This window comes from Atheta coriaria, unplaced genomic scaffold (assembly GCF_025399875.1).
Source record: "Atheta coriaria isolate IRGN ID8LTWV9N9 unplaced genomic scaffold, Caltech_Dcor_3.1 hic_scaffold_4_pilon, whole genome shotgun sequence".
NCBI lineage: Eukaryota > Metazoa > Arthropoda > Insecta > Coleoptera > Staphylinidae > Dalotia > Dalotia coriaria.
This window is the reverse complement of record NW_027045446.1, coordinates 10,072,715-10,088,409: the sequence shown is the minus strand read 5'-3', so window position 1 is coordinate 10,088,409 and position 15,695 is coordinate 10,072,715. Positions and strand designations below refer to the sequence as shown.

General features: G+C 35.4%; 3 protein-coding genes and 1 long non-coding RNA gene across 9 annotated transcripts in view; 3 read left to right on the top strand and 1 right to left on the bottom strand.

Annotated features, from left to right (window-relative positions):
* Positions 1 to 15,695, bottom strand: part of LOC135791366 (uncharacterized) — a 272,960-nt gene that overhangs the window by 94,102 nt on the left and 163,163 nt on the right. The window lies entirely within an intron of this gene.
* LOC135790961 (fatty-acid amide hydrolase 2-B-like) lies at positions 8 to 2,339 on the top strand. Its single transcript, XM_065301264.1, has 9 exons — positions 8 to 199; positions 269 to 458; positions 534 to 971; positions 1,029 to 1,140; positions 1,196 to 1,350; positions 1,406 to 1,633; positions 1,693 to 1,851; positions 1,916 to 2,098; positions 2,160 to 2,339. The coding sequence occupies exons 1-9, from the start codon at positions 192 to 194 to the stop codon at positions 2,247 to 2,249; spliced, it is 1,563 nt and encodes a 520-aa protein (XP_065157336.1). The 5' UTR covers positions 8 to 191; the 3' UTR covers positions 2,250 to 2,339.
* LOC135790690 (uncharacterized) lies at positions 5,619 to 15,695 on the top strand. Its single transcript, XM_065300962.1, has 21 exons — positions 5,619 to 5,981; positions 6,156 to 6,705; positions 6,777 to 6,930; positions 6,995 to 7,228; positions 7,293 to 7,646; positions 7,717 to 8,246; positions 8,309 to 8,528; positions 8,596 to 8,813; positions 8,913 to 9,024; positions 9,091 to 9,662; positions 9,731 to 9,913; positions 9,974 to 10,076; positions 10,559 to 10,737; positions 10,801 to 11,020; positions 11,091 to 11,308; positions 11,365 to 11,476; positions 11,528 to 11,685; positions 11,748 to 11,993; positions 12,163 to 12,330; positions 12,396 to 12,578; positions 15,457 to 15,695. The coding sequence occupies exons 6-21, from the start codon at positions 8,076 to 8,078 to the stop codon at positions 15,544 to 15,546; spliced, it is 3,153 nt and encodes a 1,050-aa protein (XP_065157034.1). The 5' UTR covers positions 5,619 to 5,981; positions 6,156 to 6,705; positions 6,777 to 6,930; positions 6,995 to 7,228; positions 7,293 to 7,646; positions 7,717 to 8,075; the 3' UTR covers positions 15,547 to 15,695.
* Positions 13,028 to 15,142, top strand: LOC135790691 (fatty-acid amide hydrolase 2-like). The gene is given in 7 exon segments (XM_065300963.1): positions 13,028 to 13,496; positions 13,498 to 13,590; positions 13,778 to 13,997; positions 14,106 to 14,435; positions 14,551 to 14,705; positions 14,763 to 15,005; positions 15,056 to 15,142. Coding segments are annotated over 7 exon segments (1,203 nt in total). The 5' UTR covers positions 13,028 to 13,421.

Below are 15,695 nucleotides of genomic sequence, written 5' to 3'. Positions count from 1 at the left end.
CTAATATTCATTTGAGTGCGCGCCGAGCATACGAGAGAGTGAAATTGTGTTTGTTCCGTGTTGAGAAGGAAAGGAAGACAAACAAAGTGCAACTCTCTGCACATTACATTTTGTGCATTCGGCTGCGGTGAAATTATTATAACATAGCCAGTCATAACATACTCACTCGATATAATCGTCATCACAAGGCAATGGGCAAGTAAGTTTAAATTTTATCAAAATTATTGATTATACATTGGTATATTTGGTGTGATTGATAATATTTTAGCGCCACTGAGGGATTAGTGTGTGTGCAGTATCGTTTGATAGCTGCTATATTTGTTTTTCTTTATTATGTGTATAATGTAATCGCTGGATTTGTCTATGGTGATACCACACCTAAAAAACTCCCGAGAACAGAAAATGATATTTTTAAGAAAAGCGCAACACAATTAGCAAGAGAAATTCGTCAAAGAAAAGTAAAAACATTTTTTTAAAGTTTTTAATTATTAATTTAGTAATAAATGTAAATAAATACTTGTAATTATTTATAGATCACCAGCACAATTGTTGTATCGGCGTTTATCGAGCGTCAGAAACAAGTGAACCCTATTATCAATGCTATCGTCGCTGACCGCTATGACGATGCATTATTTGAAGCAAAGGAAGTGGATAAATTCCTTGCTGAAACTACAAAAACTGAAGATGAAATAGCAAATGATAAACCTTTACTTGGCGTACCTGTTACCATCAAAGAAAGTTGTTCTGTAAAAGGATTGAATCTTGTGGTTGGTGCCCGTGAGCGTATTGGCATCAAAGCAGAAGAAAATGGCGCAGCTGTACAAAAATTAGTAAATGCAGGAGCTATTCCATTGTGTGTCACAACAACGCCTGAATTTTGTCTAAGCACCGAAACAAATAATTTAGTCACCGGTAAAACCAACAATCCATATAATGTTAATTATGCATCTGGGGGATCGTCAGGTGGTGAAGTAATACAAATGAATTAAATAATAAAAAATAAATATTTTATTGAATTTTTTATTTAGGGCGCTATTATTTCTTCAGCCGGAAGTGTAATTGGTATTGGGTCAGATTTAGCAGGTTCTATAAGAATACCAGCAGCGTTTTGTGGTATTTTTGGTCATAAACCATCTACAGGTTACTTATATGCAAGTATAAAGTAAATAATAAAATTTTAACCTTGTTATTTTAGGTCTTGTTGATTTAGTTGGTCACGTTCCATATTCAGAAGAAGTAATTTTCCAAAAAATGTTAACCATTGGACCATTATGCAGATATGCAGAAGATCTCCTACTCATGACTAAAATATTAACAGAAAATAATTCTTTGTTGCAACTGGATGATCCTGTATGTCATACAAATATTTTAAACATTTTTCTATAATTAATTTAGTTTATTTCAGGTGAAATTGAGTAATTTAAAAATGTATTACATGGTTGATGGCGGAAGCTGCTTTGGATCAATGGGTGTACACAAAAAAATCAAACAACGTATTCGTGATGCAGTTGACCACTTCCGCAAAACATGGGATTGTGATATGAGTGATTGCAAGTTTGATGAAGTGCAATATACAAACGAAGCAAATCTCACTTTCATGTTGAGTTTTGATGATAAACAATATAATCCAAACGTAATAATAAAGATTTTAGATTTTTTAATAACAAAAATATTAATTTTGTTTGGTTTTAGTTAAGTATTCTCTTCCAATTGTTAAAAACAATATTTGGCAAAGCAGATATTTCAGCTGCACGTTTATTCTACTTATGTGTAAAAAATGACAAGTTTATAATGCCTAACGACGTGGAAAAAATGAAACATTTCGTTGACTTCCTGGCGGATAAAATAAATGTAAGTCTATGCAACTCAAATTGCATAAAGTGTGATAAATCGATGCATATTAATTACTTTATAGAAAGAATTAGGTGATAATGGAGTGTTTTTCTATCCCGTGTTTCCGTCGTCTGCATTCCGACATGGCATGTCCGTGTTCACCAGTAGTTCCATGTCATATTTGTCACTTGCTAATATCACTGGGCTACCTGCTACTACAATACCAGTGGGTTTCATCGAGAATGGATTACCTATTGGGATTCAGGTAGAATGACATTAATAACTGCGATATTTCATATGCAAAAATTAAATGGTGATTATTTTAGGTGATGGCCGGGAAAAATCAAGACCGTCTGTGTTTGAGTGTTGCCAAAGAGCTTGAGACTGTTTTCGGGGGTTGGATGTCACCGTACTAATTTTTTTATTTTTAAAAATTTTAATTTAATTTTAATTGATTTTTTACTTGTTTATCAATAGAATAGGTAATAAATATTTTAATTTTGAAACTGATCCGTGTATTGCATGTTTGGTTAGGATATCCTTGACTTTTTAGTTGTTATGTCTAAATAAACGCAAAAACTTTTGTAAAACTTCTAAAACTACGTCAAATCACTAATACTTACATAAACCTCAATGTTTACACCTCAAATTTTATTATTTTAATTTTAATTGCCCTCTTTCTACCTTCACAAAAAGAAAAATTCAAAATATTTATCTGCTGACTTTGAATATTTCCATATTATTAACAAAAACTAAAAATAGGAATATTCCAATCAATATTTCTAATGTATTCTGATGTTTATGTTAACTATGTGATATTTTGCAATACGAAATAACAATGCTGACGACATACGAGTCAACTAAAAAGGACAAAACATGTGAATTGTTTTACAGTTTAAACTTTTGTATAATTATTTTTTATTCCGGTTTTTGTGTCTGCGGAAGCTACACGTAGCTAACAGCGGTAAACAAATTCGCTGCCAATGCCAGTTCGAGTTTCATCTATGAACCATGACCAGGTTTGAATAAATCCAAAGTAATTCTGTGTTCCGTTATAATTGTTTTCGATCGTTTAGTTTCAGCGAGTATGAAAGCCTAAATTTCAGGCGATATAAGCGCAACAACAAGGTGTTATTAAACTTTTACAGTTTTTTAAAACTATTTTCGTGTTTTTGTAATGAACGCAAGGGGAGGAATCGCATCACATCTACTACGAATGAAATATTTGAAATGAGTGCAACACAACTAGCTTATTACATTCGTAATAAAAAGGTTTGTAAAAATATAAAAAACAAAACAATAAACAAAATTAATTTCTACTTAATCTACAGATATCTTCATTTGAAGTTGTGTCTAATTTTATTGAACGCCAGAAACAAGTTAATCCAGTCCTCAACGCTATTGTTGCCGATCGATACGAAGATGCTTTACAAGAAGCAAGAAACGTTGACAAATTTTTAGAGACAACAGAATTAACTGAAACTGAATTATCTGAGCGGAAACCATTACTTGGGGTACCAATTACCGTCAAAGAATCTTTATCAATGCAGGGTATGCCTTTGGTGGTAGGTGCGAAGAATCGTCGTGGATTTATAGCTGAAAAACATGGAGAAAGTGTTAGAATGGTGATTGAAGCTGGTGGTATTCCATTGTGTGTGACTACAACACCAGAGTTATGTATTAGTAATGAAACGAATAATTTGGTGACCGGGAAAACTAATAATCCTTACAATATTGGAACAACATGTGGGGGGTCATCTGGTGGTGAAGTAAGTAAATTGATATTTAAATATTTAAGTGGTAGATTGTTTTATTTTGTGTTTTTTGTAAGGGTGCATTAATATCATCTGCTGCTTCAGTCTGTGGCTTGGGATCTGATATTATGGGATCTGTGAGGATACCTGCGGCATTTTGTGGAATATTTGGACACAAACCAAGCACAGGTAACAAAATTTAAAAAAAAATTAATTTTGCAATAAAACAAAAATTAATGTATGTATAGGTGTTGTGGATATAAGTGGGCATGTACCATGGTCAGAAGAACCTCTGTTCAAAAAATGTTTATCCATAGGACCATTGTGTCGTTATGCCGAAGATCTGCTAATTGTAACTAAAATATTGACAAAAAACAATCCTCTACTACGTTTAGATGAGAAGGTACGCAACCAATCATACACTCAACAACATAAATACTAATATGTTACCACGTCAAAATTGATTTAAGGTTAATTTAAATAATATAAACGTTCATTTTATGGAGGATAATGGTAATCCCGCCAATACACTTAAAGTACATCCGCTTATAAAACATCGTATCAAACAATCCGTTGATCATTTTCGGAACAAGTGGAAATGTCACATTAGTGACGTGAAATTCGACGATGCGCGTTTTGATCCTGTCATTATCGCTTTATTCCTAAGCTACCAAAATGACTACATTTCAGATAATGTATAATCAAATCCACGACAATAATATAATCACTGATGATGTATATTACAGGTAAAAGTAGGATATCAATGGATGAAATCAATTTTTGGTAAAGCCGATTATTCAATGGGATTACTTCTGTATTTACTTGGCAAAAACCATCCGAAACTATTGATAGATTCGTGTGAAACAGATACAATCCTGAAATTTGTTACGCATTTTGAACAAAAAATTGATGTAAGTAAAAATTCCTTCATAAAACACGATAAAACATTAGATAAACGCTAAAGAATTGTTCGATATGATTGGTCAGTAATTTTTGGATAAGACAGCGAATGTTTAAAGATAGTTTTGTTTTAATCATTAGCAAGTACTGGGAGATAACGGCATTCTTTTATACCCGACATTTCCAACGCCTGCTTTCAAACACGGCGCATCGTGCTTCACATTGTCGTCGTGCACCTACCCGGGCCTGGCGAATTTATTGGGACTTCCGGCGACTACCGTACCTGTCGGACTCACCGAAAACGGATTACCCGTGGGTATTCAGGTATGAATATTTTAAAATAATTACATTTACATCCATGTGTCCGAACTAATAAGTCTGATAACGTCGAAACAATTTGTTTACGCAATGATTATTATTTAATATGCGCAATGCGGATATCCGTTTATTTTTAATATAAAAAAAAACAAATTTTGCTGGGTAAACAGAAATGATTGCAAAAAATTGAAACAAAATGATAATTACATGTAAAAAAGGAAAATTTATGTTGTAATTTATCATGTGTACTGAAACTTGTATGTAAATTCACAAACCAAACAGTTTTCTATTTGCATACGTCTATTTTTACATTTTTTACACGTGTTTTGAACTTTTCGCTCAAAGTGTACTTAAAAATCCAATTATTCGACGCGCATAATGGCAATTAACTTTTAAATCTCATCTAAAAGCATTCAATACGTCAATACCATTATTTGAATATATATGTGCGTGTTAATTATTACACAATGTGTTCTAGTTGTCGTACAAAGTTCAAGGTGTATTTGCAGGTGATTGCAGCAAGAAACCAGGACCGCCTCTGCTTGGCAGTGGCAAAAGAACTGGAAAGTGTTTTCGGCGGTTGGCTCCCACCATTCGACACCAACACCGGCGCCAGCGGGCAATTTCGCGCTGCTGCGCAAGTTTAAAAATATGAATAGCGTGCGCTAATGTCGCTGAGCTAATGCGTGGCGTCGTTTATGAAAAGCACCGATTGTAAATGGCATTAATAGTTAATTAAACAATTTGCTTCTAGCGCCGCTTCTAGTATTCGAAGCGAGTTGTGTGTGTGTGTATGGTGTTGGTCTCCTCTCTACCGCAACAGCGATAACCTTGTCCCGGCGCGCGTTGAGTGCATGCCGCGTCGCGCTATCGGCGGCTGCGAGCACGTGTTTTATCTGTGTGTACGCGGTACGTTTTGAGGCGCGCGCTATAGTTTCGGAGCGCATTTCGTCGCCGGCTTGAAGTCGGTTAGTATTCGGGTCACAATCATTGCATACAGACATGGATTATGTATTGCGCATAAACACCGGTATCATTATCGGTGTGTGCACCTTCCTGCGCTACGTGAAGCTGTGTCTGTGTTTTTACAAGCGCGCCAGACGCGTCCCACCCGCTACTGAACAGTTGCTGACGCTCAGCGCCACCGCACTCGCAGAAAAGATACGCAACAAAGAAGTAAGTACACACACGATCATCGCGCTGTGCACCTGTCGGTCAGTTACGCGCGCAAAACAATACAAACCATTGTATAACATACGTTTATAAATCTACCACGTGCCAACGTATAAAAAAATAATCGCATTTTCGTGTTTTAAGTCATTATTTGTTTAAAATTATTGTTTTTTTAAGATTACAAGTTATGCGCTTGTGTCTGCGTATGTGAATCGTATAAATTTGGTCAACCCGATCATCAATGCAGTCGCCGAAGATCGTTTCACCGATGCACTCAAAGAAGCGCAAGAAGTCGACGCAATGTTGGCGCAGGAGAACGTCGATTTGGAGGCGCTCAAAAGGACGAAACCGCTACTTGGGATACCGGTGACAATCAAAGAGAATTTGCAAGTCAAAGGTCTCAGCGCGACGATGTGCTGCAAATTGTATAAGGATGTAAAAGCGGACGAAGACGGCGAGGCGACGAGCCGGCTGCGACGTGCCGGCGCGATAATTTTATTAGTCTCGACGACACCCGAATTCTGTTTGACGATCGAAACCTACAGCAAGCTGTACGGGGTGACGCGCAATCCCTACAACAGTTTGCGCAGCGTTGGAGGTTCTTCAGGAGGCGAGGGTGCGCTTTTAGGTGCTGGTGCGTCCCTGATTGGATTGGGCTCTGATCTAGCCGGTTCCATACGTTACCCGAGTGCTTTTAATGGCGTCTTTGGACACAAACCAACGCACGGTGAGTTAAAAATAAAAATATCCACTTTGTTTATTTTTACTTATTTTTTTCATTTTTTGTGTGTATCTTAGGTTTTATTTCTACAAAAGGGCATATTCCTCCTTTGAATGATGCGTTGTTTGCTAAGTATACTGTAGTGGGACCAATGGCGCGTTATGCTGAGGACATTCCCCTTTGATGAAAGTCGTTTCGGACCGAGTGGACGAGCTGCGTTTGGACGAGCCTGTAAGCATTGATATCGTATCAATCAATATAATCTGTTATTGTCTGGGTTACGATTCGTCAATAGGTCGACCTAGCCAAGCTGAGAATATATTACATGACCGATTGCGGAATGAACTTTGGACTGATGAAAGTGCAGCCTGAAATTAAGCGATCCGTCAGAGACTGCGCCGAATTACTGCGAGATAATTGTAAAGCGACGATTGTGGAAAGAAAATTTCCCAATTTAGGCTACGCCACTGAAATATGCACGGTGACAGCGGCTCAGATTAAATTCGACTCGCCAATGAAAACCAAAGATGTAAGAGTTTTATGATTTGCGTGATGTTTACAGTAAACTGGAGTTTGGTTTTATTTCATTTCAGCGGGAGTACGGCGTGCTTTCGCAGTTATTTTTAAATTTGTTTGGCTGTTCGCAATATTCGGCGTACATTATGATTCATGAGATTGTCGACGCAGCTTCGAAGAAAACAACAAGTCCAGAAAAGATTGAAAAGTACACGACGATACTCAACGAACTCAGAAATGAGATGAGCGCCGAATTGAAGGATACGGGCGTTTTTATTTATCCTGTTTTTGCTGCCACCGCATTGAGGGAGTGCGAATTTATGTTTATGTATGCTGGCATGGCATATTCCTTTATTATTAACATTCTTGGTTTTCCAACTACGACAGTACCAGTGGGATTCGATAGTAGCGGCCTACCAATTGCTGTTCAAGTAAGTGAAAGCATTTTTAAATAAAAATTCAAGAAATTTGTTAAAAATGAAAATTTGTGTTTTGTTGCAGGTTGTAGCTAATGTAAATCAAGATCGACTGTGTTTCGCAGTGGCCAAAGAATTGCAATCGATTTTCGGAGGTTGGAAGTCTCCATAATCTCACTGACTGCAGAAAACTAATGCAAATAATCCAAGTAATTTAGTAGGATCTTTCAATTTTAATAAGACTCACGATTAAAACCATTAACGCGATATGAATTATACTTAATGTTAGAGGTTAGCAGGATGTATACTCAAAAGTTGGTTATTTTATTTTACCAGCGCTATTTTTATATTAAACGTTGATGATAAGAGAAATTTGTTTAGAGATGTTTGGCGTTATTGCAATGCAGTTGTGATTAGTGTAGGCGAAACCTTGTCGGCACAAACATGAATTACATATTTCGCCTTGTCAATCTCCTGGTGCTCCTTATCGATAAACTTTTGCGACCAGTGTTTTGGCTGAGACGATGGCGATCGCCTAAACATGTGCCGCCAATTGATAATCAAGTGTTATTATTGAGTGCGACTGAGTTAGCTAGTAGGATTCGCAAAAGAAAAGTAAGTTTGCTTGTAATTTACTTGTAAGAATTTCAACATCGATTCAATTAATGCAATTATAGTTAACGTCGCTTTACGTCGTCGCAACTTACATCGGGCGCATCAAGCAAGTGAATCCGTTAATTAATGCCGTCACTGACGATCGATACGATGCAGCTCTGGTGGATGCTAAAGCAGCCGATGATTTTATCACTCACACCAAAATGGCGGAGGATGAATTAGCAAGACACAAACCTTTTCTTGGAGTGCCCATTAGTGTTAAGGAAAGCTGCGGCGTTAAAGGTTACTAATATAATTATAATTTATATAATGATTACGTTATGTTTATTTAAAAATTTAACATTATCAGGATTGAGTCATGCTGTTGGTACTTTGGCACGCAGAGGAATCAAAAGCGATGCAGATGGCGCAAGTGTTGAACGCTTAAGAAAAGCTGGATTTATTCCATTGGTGGTTTCCAATTGTCCTGAATATTGTTCTGGATTGGAAAGTAATAATCTTCTTACAGGTGCCACAAACAATCCGTATAATACACATTATTCCGTTGGTGGATCTTCTGGTGGTGAGGTAAAGGAGAATTAATGTGTTGTGTTAACTTTACTCACTTTATGTGTTTGGATAGACTAAGTAGCTTAATTGAAGACAATTGCTTAACGAATGTTGCAGGCGGCTTTAATAAGTTCAGGCGCGTCTGTTGTTGGAATTGGAAGCGACTATGCTGGGTCCATTCGTCTACCATGTTCATTTACTGGAATTTTTGGTCATAAAACAACGCCAAGTATAAACCACATCTATGAAACAAACACACCGTATATAACTCTTAATTCATTGCGTTTTATTTTAGATATTGTCCCTAGAACAATGCATTTTCCAGACTCAACTGATCCAGTTTCTTATGATTATTTTGCAATTGGTCCAATGTGTCGCTACGCAGGAGACCTCAAACCAATATTGGAAATCATTTGTGATGAAGAAGGAAAGTGCCTTGACTTGAATAAACCAGTTGATCTTTCACAAATCAAAGTACTTTTCACGGAGGATTATTATAATATGTTTGGCATAACATCAGTATCTTTAGATATCATGAGAAGTATTTACAAAACTGTAAAAATATTACGTAAAGATTTTCGTATGAAATCAGAATTAGTGAGATTTCAATGTATGGAATTGTCACCTGAAATTGGCACAACTTTGTTTCTTGAAATGAAGGATCGACCAAACTTTATGAAAGATCCCAACAATCCAAAGAAAGATTTAAATTTGTATATTGAAATTGTAAAGAGTATCATGGGCACTAGTAATTTATCTATTTACTTGTTACTTGCTGAATTTATAATTCGATACAATGCATTTATTCCAAAATCGCAATTGCCGTATTACAAGATGAAAATGAAGACATTGCAGAAAGATGTTTGGGTAATTACGCAATATGTCAATGCTTAAATGATTTTATCTTTAATGACACAAATTATTTATGTTTACAGAATAAATTAGGTGATAATGCAGTGTTACTGTATCCAGCATTTCCGTCGACAGCTTTCCAGCACTATCAAGTGTTAACAAAGTCATCTGGAATCACTTATTCAATGATTTTCAACATTTTAGGATGTCCAAGCACTTTAGTGCCTGTTGGTTTTGATAAAAAGGGGTTACCAATTGGAATTCAAGTGAGAATACGTCTAATCTGAGAAAATTACTATTTTTACTTGACTTACATTCTTTTACAGGTAATTGCAGGCCCTAAACAAGATCGATTGTGTCTAGCAGTGGCTGAGGCTTTAGAAAAAAGGTATTGGGGGATGGACACCATCGTTATAAAATATCTTAAAAGTTAATAAATATATTTTGGCGCCCAAAACTTTATTTTCATGAAAATGTAATGAATATGTAGTGTTTTTGTTATTGTTGGACTGTGAATGGACTGTGATCTATTACAGTTGATAAACTAATTTTTTACAATGCGCTTAAATAAAGCCCATGATATCAATTAAGTGTCAACTTTTTTGTATAATAATTAAACTAAAATTTAGGAACACGAACACATGGAGTGTTTTATAGTTATGTTTGTAGACTAACAAAAAACTAACAACCAGTAAACAACTTAATGTCCACCGAAACTACGCAATTGATCGAATAATATCCAACAAATCAATTTGATGTGCACTTTACGATAATGTACTCGTAAATTTCAATCAAATTTATCTCCTTATTGTCGAAAATCTAATTAATCTTTGGTGCGATAAGCAGAGTGTAATTAAATAATTCTACAATCGATTGATACAATTAGTTTAAAGTTTCAAGTTCACATTAACACATAAACATGGATTTGATATTTAGAATCTTCGGACTGCTTGCTATTCTCCTTGATAAAATTTTACAGCCAGTGTTTTGGCTACAACGTTGCAGATGGCAGAAAAAACTACCACCAATCGATAATCGTGTTTTAGTTTTAAGTGCAACCGAGTTAGCTAGTAAAATACGACAGAAAAAAGTAAGTAAACAACTTAAGTAAAGTCAACTTTAAAATAAATTATAATTATGTAATTTATTACAGTTGTCATCGCATTATGTTGTTTCTACATACATCACGAGAATAAAACAAGTGAATCCTATTGTAAATGCTGTGACTGATGAAAGATTTAAAGCGGCTCTTATGGATGCAAAAGCCGCGGATGATTTTATAGCAAAAACTAAAATTTCCGAAGCCATTTTAGTCAAAAACAAGCCATTTTTAGGTGTACCTATAACCATCAAAGAAAGTTGCGGTGTCAAAGGTCTGAAATCTATAATGATTCACTTTTGGATTTTATTGAAATCATTAATAATGATAATAATCTTGTCTAGATATGAGTTACTCCGTTGGATCATTGAAACGAAAAGAATCAAAGTGTGCAGCAGATGGCGCTAGTGTACAACGGTTGAAAAAGGCAGGATTTATTGTTTTAGCTGTAACAAATTGTCCTGAATATTGTGCTGCACTGGAAACTGAAAATTTATTGAATGGGCGCACTAAAAATCCATATAATACACACTATAGTGTAGCTGGATCATCAGGCGGTGAAGTATTGAACGTTTTTAAAGTGTTTTAAACTGTTAAATTTATTTATAAAGTATTTAGGCCGCCATTATTGGTTCTGGTGCTTCAGTAGCAGGAGTAGGAAGTGATTATGCTGGATCAATTCGTGTGCCATGTTCTTTTTCAGGCATTTTTGGTCATAAAACAACACCAAGTAAATAAAAATCAATATTATTGTCGAAAAATAAAATTAATATTATTATAGGAATAATACCACACACGATGCATTTTCCAAATTCAACTGACTCTGCTTTCTGTAGTTATATTGCAATAGGCCCAATGTGCCGTTATGCAAGCGATCTAAAACCGATGCTGAAAGTAATGAGCGCCGATGAAGGCAAATGTCTTGAGTTGGATAAAAAGGTTTGCGGTTTATTTATTTTACGATGCTTCATAAATATATATTTAAATGTTAACATTTACAGGTTGATCTTAGTCAAGTAAAAGTACTTTACACCGAAGAGTATTACAATATGCTTGGAATCGTACCAGTGTCCCAGGAAATCATCGAAGCAATTTCGAAATCTGTAAAAACTTTGCGGAAAAATTTCAATATGAAATCGGAAGTTGTCACGTTTAAAGGCATGGAAAACTCTGTCGAAATAGGAACAAGTCTATATTTAGAACTTAACGAAAGGCCTAACTTTATGCAAGATCCCAATAATCCAAAGGTAATTCGCCTTTCTAAGTTTTATGTGATAATAAAACTAAATATTGTGTTAGTTTATGTTTTCACTCATTTTATTTGATATTTAATGATTTTAATCAGATACGAGTATGTAGCCTTGGTGCAAATTGCTTCTTGAAGAAAAACATTACGAAATTTAATTATTGTTGCAGAAAAATCGAAACTTGTATATGGAAATCATAAAGAGTCTGTGCGGTATGAGTGATTTGTCTATTCAACTACTACTCGCGGAATTAGTCATCCGTTACAATGCGTTTCTACCACGAAGACATTTACCATACTACAAGCTGAAAATGGCAGAACTGCAGAAAATTGTTTGGGTAACATATAACAACAAGTATAACAAGAACAAGGTTATTCATTTATCATTGATATTAATTTACAGAACAAATTGAGCGACAACTCTGTATTATTATATCCAACATTTTCAACGCCTGCAATCCAGCACTACCAGATCTTTACGAGGATATCAAGCATTACATACGCGATGATTTTTAATATTCTTGGATGCCCAAGTACTCAGGTACCTATTGGTTTGAATAAAGATGGATTACCAGTTGGTATTCAGGTAATTATCTATTTATGCAAATCACTTGGTTATTATATTGTGCACGCAATATGTTTGTGTACAGGTGGTTGCCGGACCCAAACAAGATCGATTGAGTCTTGCTGTTGCGGAAGCCCTGGAGAAAAGTTTTGGAGGATGGGCGTGTCCTGAGTAAACATAACCAAACCCATAATAAAGAAAAATTACAGACATTTTTTGTTTTTATTTCGTTTATTTATAAATTTACTTGATTCTTTTATCTATAACTTTATACAAAACTTGATAAACTTGTGTCACTCCTGACCTAACTAGATACAAGCGCTCTAGAAAGCAATAAAACTGATTTTTAATGAATTGAAAAAAAATCAATGATCTAAAAAAACTAAAGTCATTTATTTGAGTAAATTATAGACACAACGTGCGCATTATAATGATTATAATGATTTTACACAAAATATAAATCAAACAAATGTTGTCCAACAAACGGGAGTGAACTGTAGGTAGGGATGAACGGACGAATCTCCAAGTTTATAAACAATTCGTATTGGCACGTCAATAGTTGCTCGGTGCTTATCGCGCAAATCAAATCACTCGAAGCAAGTGAAAAGTAAACATGTAAATGTCTTGTTAGTTTGTTATTCACGGCGGGAGTACAAAATGCTAATTTTTATATTTTTTGCAATACATACGGTGCGTGTCTTCGGCGTCGAATGACTTTTTAATCAAATTGCGATCGGTAATTAGATGCAAACTGCATTTATTGTATTGTGGCGCGTCATTATTGCAGTGAAAATCAAAGAGAAACTTAAGGATTAATAAGGTCAATGCAGAGAGTGCATTAGAAGAAAGGTTTTCAACTTGAACATGGAGATCTTACTGAGGCTGGTTCTATTCTTGATGCGCATTATTTCATGGCTGGTTATTCCGATTTTTGGCTCGTTTCGTGGAGAAAACGCCGAAAATTACACCGATCAAAAACCACATTCTTCTATTGAGCGCGACTACATTAGCGGACAAAATCAGGAAGCGTGAGGTATATCTAATATTTAAACTAAAACTACTTTACTTTAAAAAAAACATGATATGCGCAAAAAGAGTTAATTGAAGGTTGAAATATAGTCGGAATAATGCGCGAAACGAGTCATAAAACTAAAAACGTTCAACAAAAAATATATTTTAATTTCTTAATTTTTTATTAATTTTTAATTTTGTTTTCACAGATGAAAAGCGAAACAGTTGTAACCGCATATATCGAGCGCATTAAAGAAGTAAATCCAATATTAAACGCTGTAGTCGAGGATAGATTTGAAGATGCATTACAGGACGCCAAAGCTGTGGACGAATATTTAAATAAAACTATTATAGATCCAGTACAACTAGAGAAAACACAACCATTACTGGGTGTCCCTATAACAATCAAAGAATCATGTGGAGTGAAAGGTATTTCAGTAAAACACGTAAACAAATATTTGACTTAAGTGCATTTCTCGATCAGTAAATGTACAACACAACTACAAATGTAATTAAACAATTATTTAATGAATATAGGAATGAGCCAAGCCTGTGGATCATTACAACGTGAAGGATTTCGTGCTGCACAAGATGGCGCTGCTGTTGCACGCATCCGGCGCGCTGGAGGAATTATTCTTCTTGTTTCCAACACCCCGGAATTTTGTTTATACTGGGAGAGTAATAATCGTATTACTGGTCGAACAAACAACCCATATCATATAAAATATAGTCCTGGGGGTTCTTCTGGAGGAGAGGGTGCATTACTTGGAGCGGGTGCTTCTATAATAGGAATAGGATCTGATGTTGCAGGTTCATTACGTTTACCTGCGCTGTTGAATGGAGTTTTTGCGCATAAGTGCACCGCAAGTAAGAAAACTCAACAAAAAAATTGTTGTTTTCTTTAATTAACTATCAATAAAATGAAACACGTGCGGTAATGCTGCGCCAATTGCAATTAAATGAAATTGATTTTGTTTTTTAGATTTAGTGGATTCTGAAGGTCATTTCCCTAATGCGCAGAGCGACATGGGTAAATTTAATTTTACTGTTGGACCAATGGTGCGTTACGCAGAAGACTTACCCTTGGTTTTCAAGGTCTTAACAGATCATTCATTTGAATTAGGATTGGATGATCAGGTAATGTTTGTGTTTGTTTTTTATTCTTACAAATTTGATTATATATTTAAATTGCAGGTTGATTTAAAATCATTGAACATTTTCCACATGTTCAACGCAGGCGCAAGCATTGCGCACGTTGCTGTGGATTCAGAAATTAAACAGGCTATAAATAAATGCGTCACACATTTGCAGCACGTCTGCGGTGCAAATGTGGACCAATTTAAATTTAGTATGAGCAACACGATGGAAATTACTGCGGCGGTGTTGTTGTATTTGAATGATTTACCTAACATACTAGGCAACCCAATATCCGACAAAGTTTGTATGGTCACCTTTTGTATTTAAAATCATAACAAGTTTAATTTTAGCAAAATGATTGGTTATTGTTTGAATTATTAAAATATCCGTTTGGATGTTCAAAATATTCATTTAATGGATTAATATTTTCATTTTAGCGCTGTGTGCGAGGTTTTGTGTTTCCTTATAAAAGAAAACTTTACTTAAAAGAGTTGGAAGAACTAAAAATTGAATTCAAAGTAAGTTAAATACTTATAATAGAATGTTTTTGAATGATATTTAATTTTTAGACACATTTGGGTACCAACGGAGTGTTTCTCTATCCAACATTCCCTACAAACGCATATCAACACAACCAATTTATTTTTAAGCTGAGTGGCGTACAGTACCAAAGTATATTTAACAATTTGGGCATACCGAGCACGCATGTTGCGCTCGGTGTTGACAAAACGGCATGCCAATTGGAATTCAGGTTGTCGCAGGACCTAGACAGGACAAACTCTGTTTCGCTGTTGCCAAAGAGCTCGAAAAAGCGTTTGGCGGTTGGCAACCACCCACGTAATTTTGAATTCATCACAAAACCGTCCACAAACGTAGGCAACACAAAACACATCATAATTTCAATATCGACTTTTTATTTTTATATTGATTCATCGCCATGAACATGAACATAATGTTTTGAAATAGATTGTAGGTTGTACTTTCAACGTA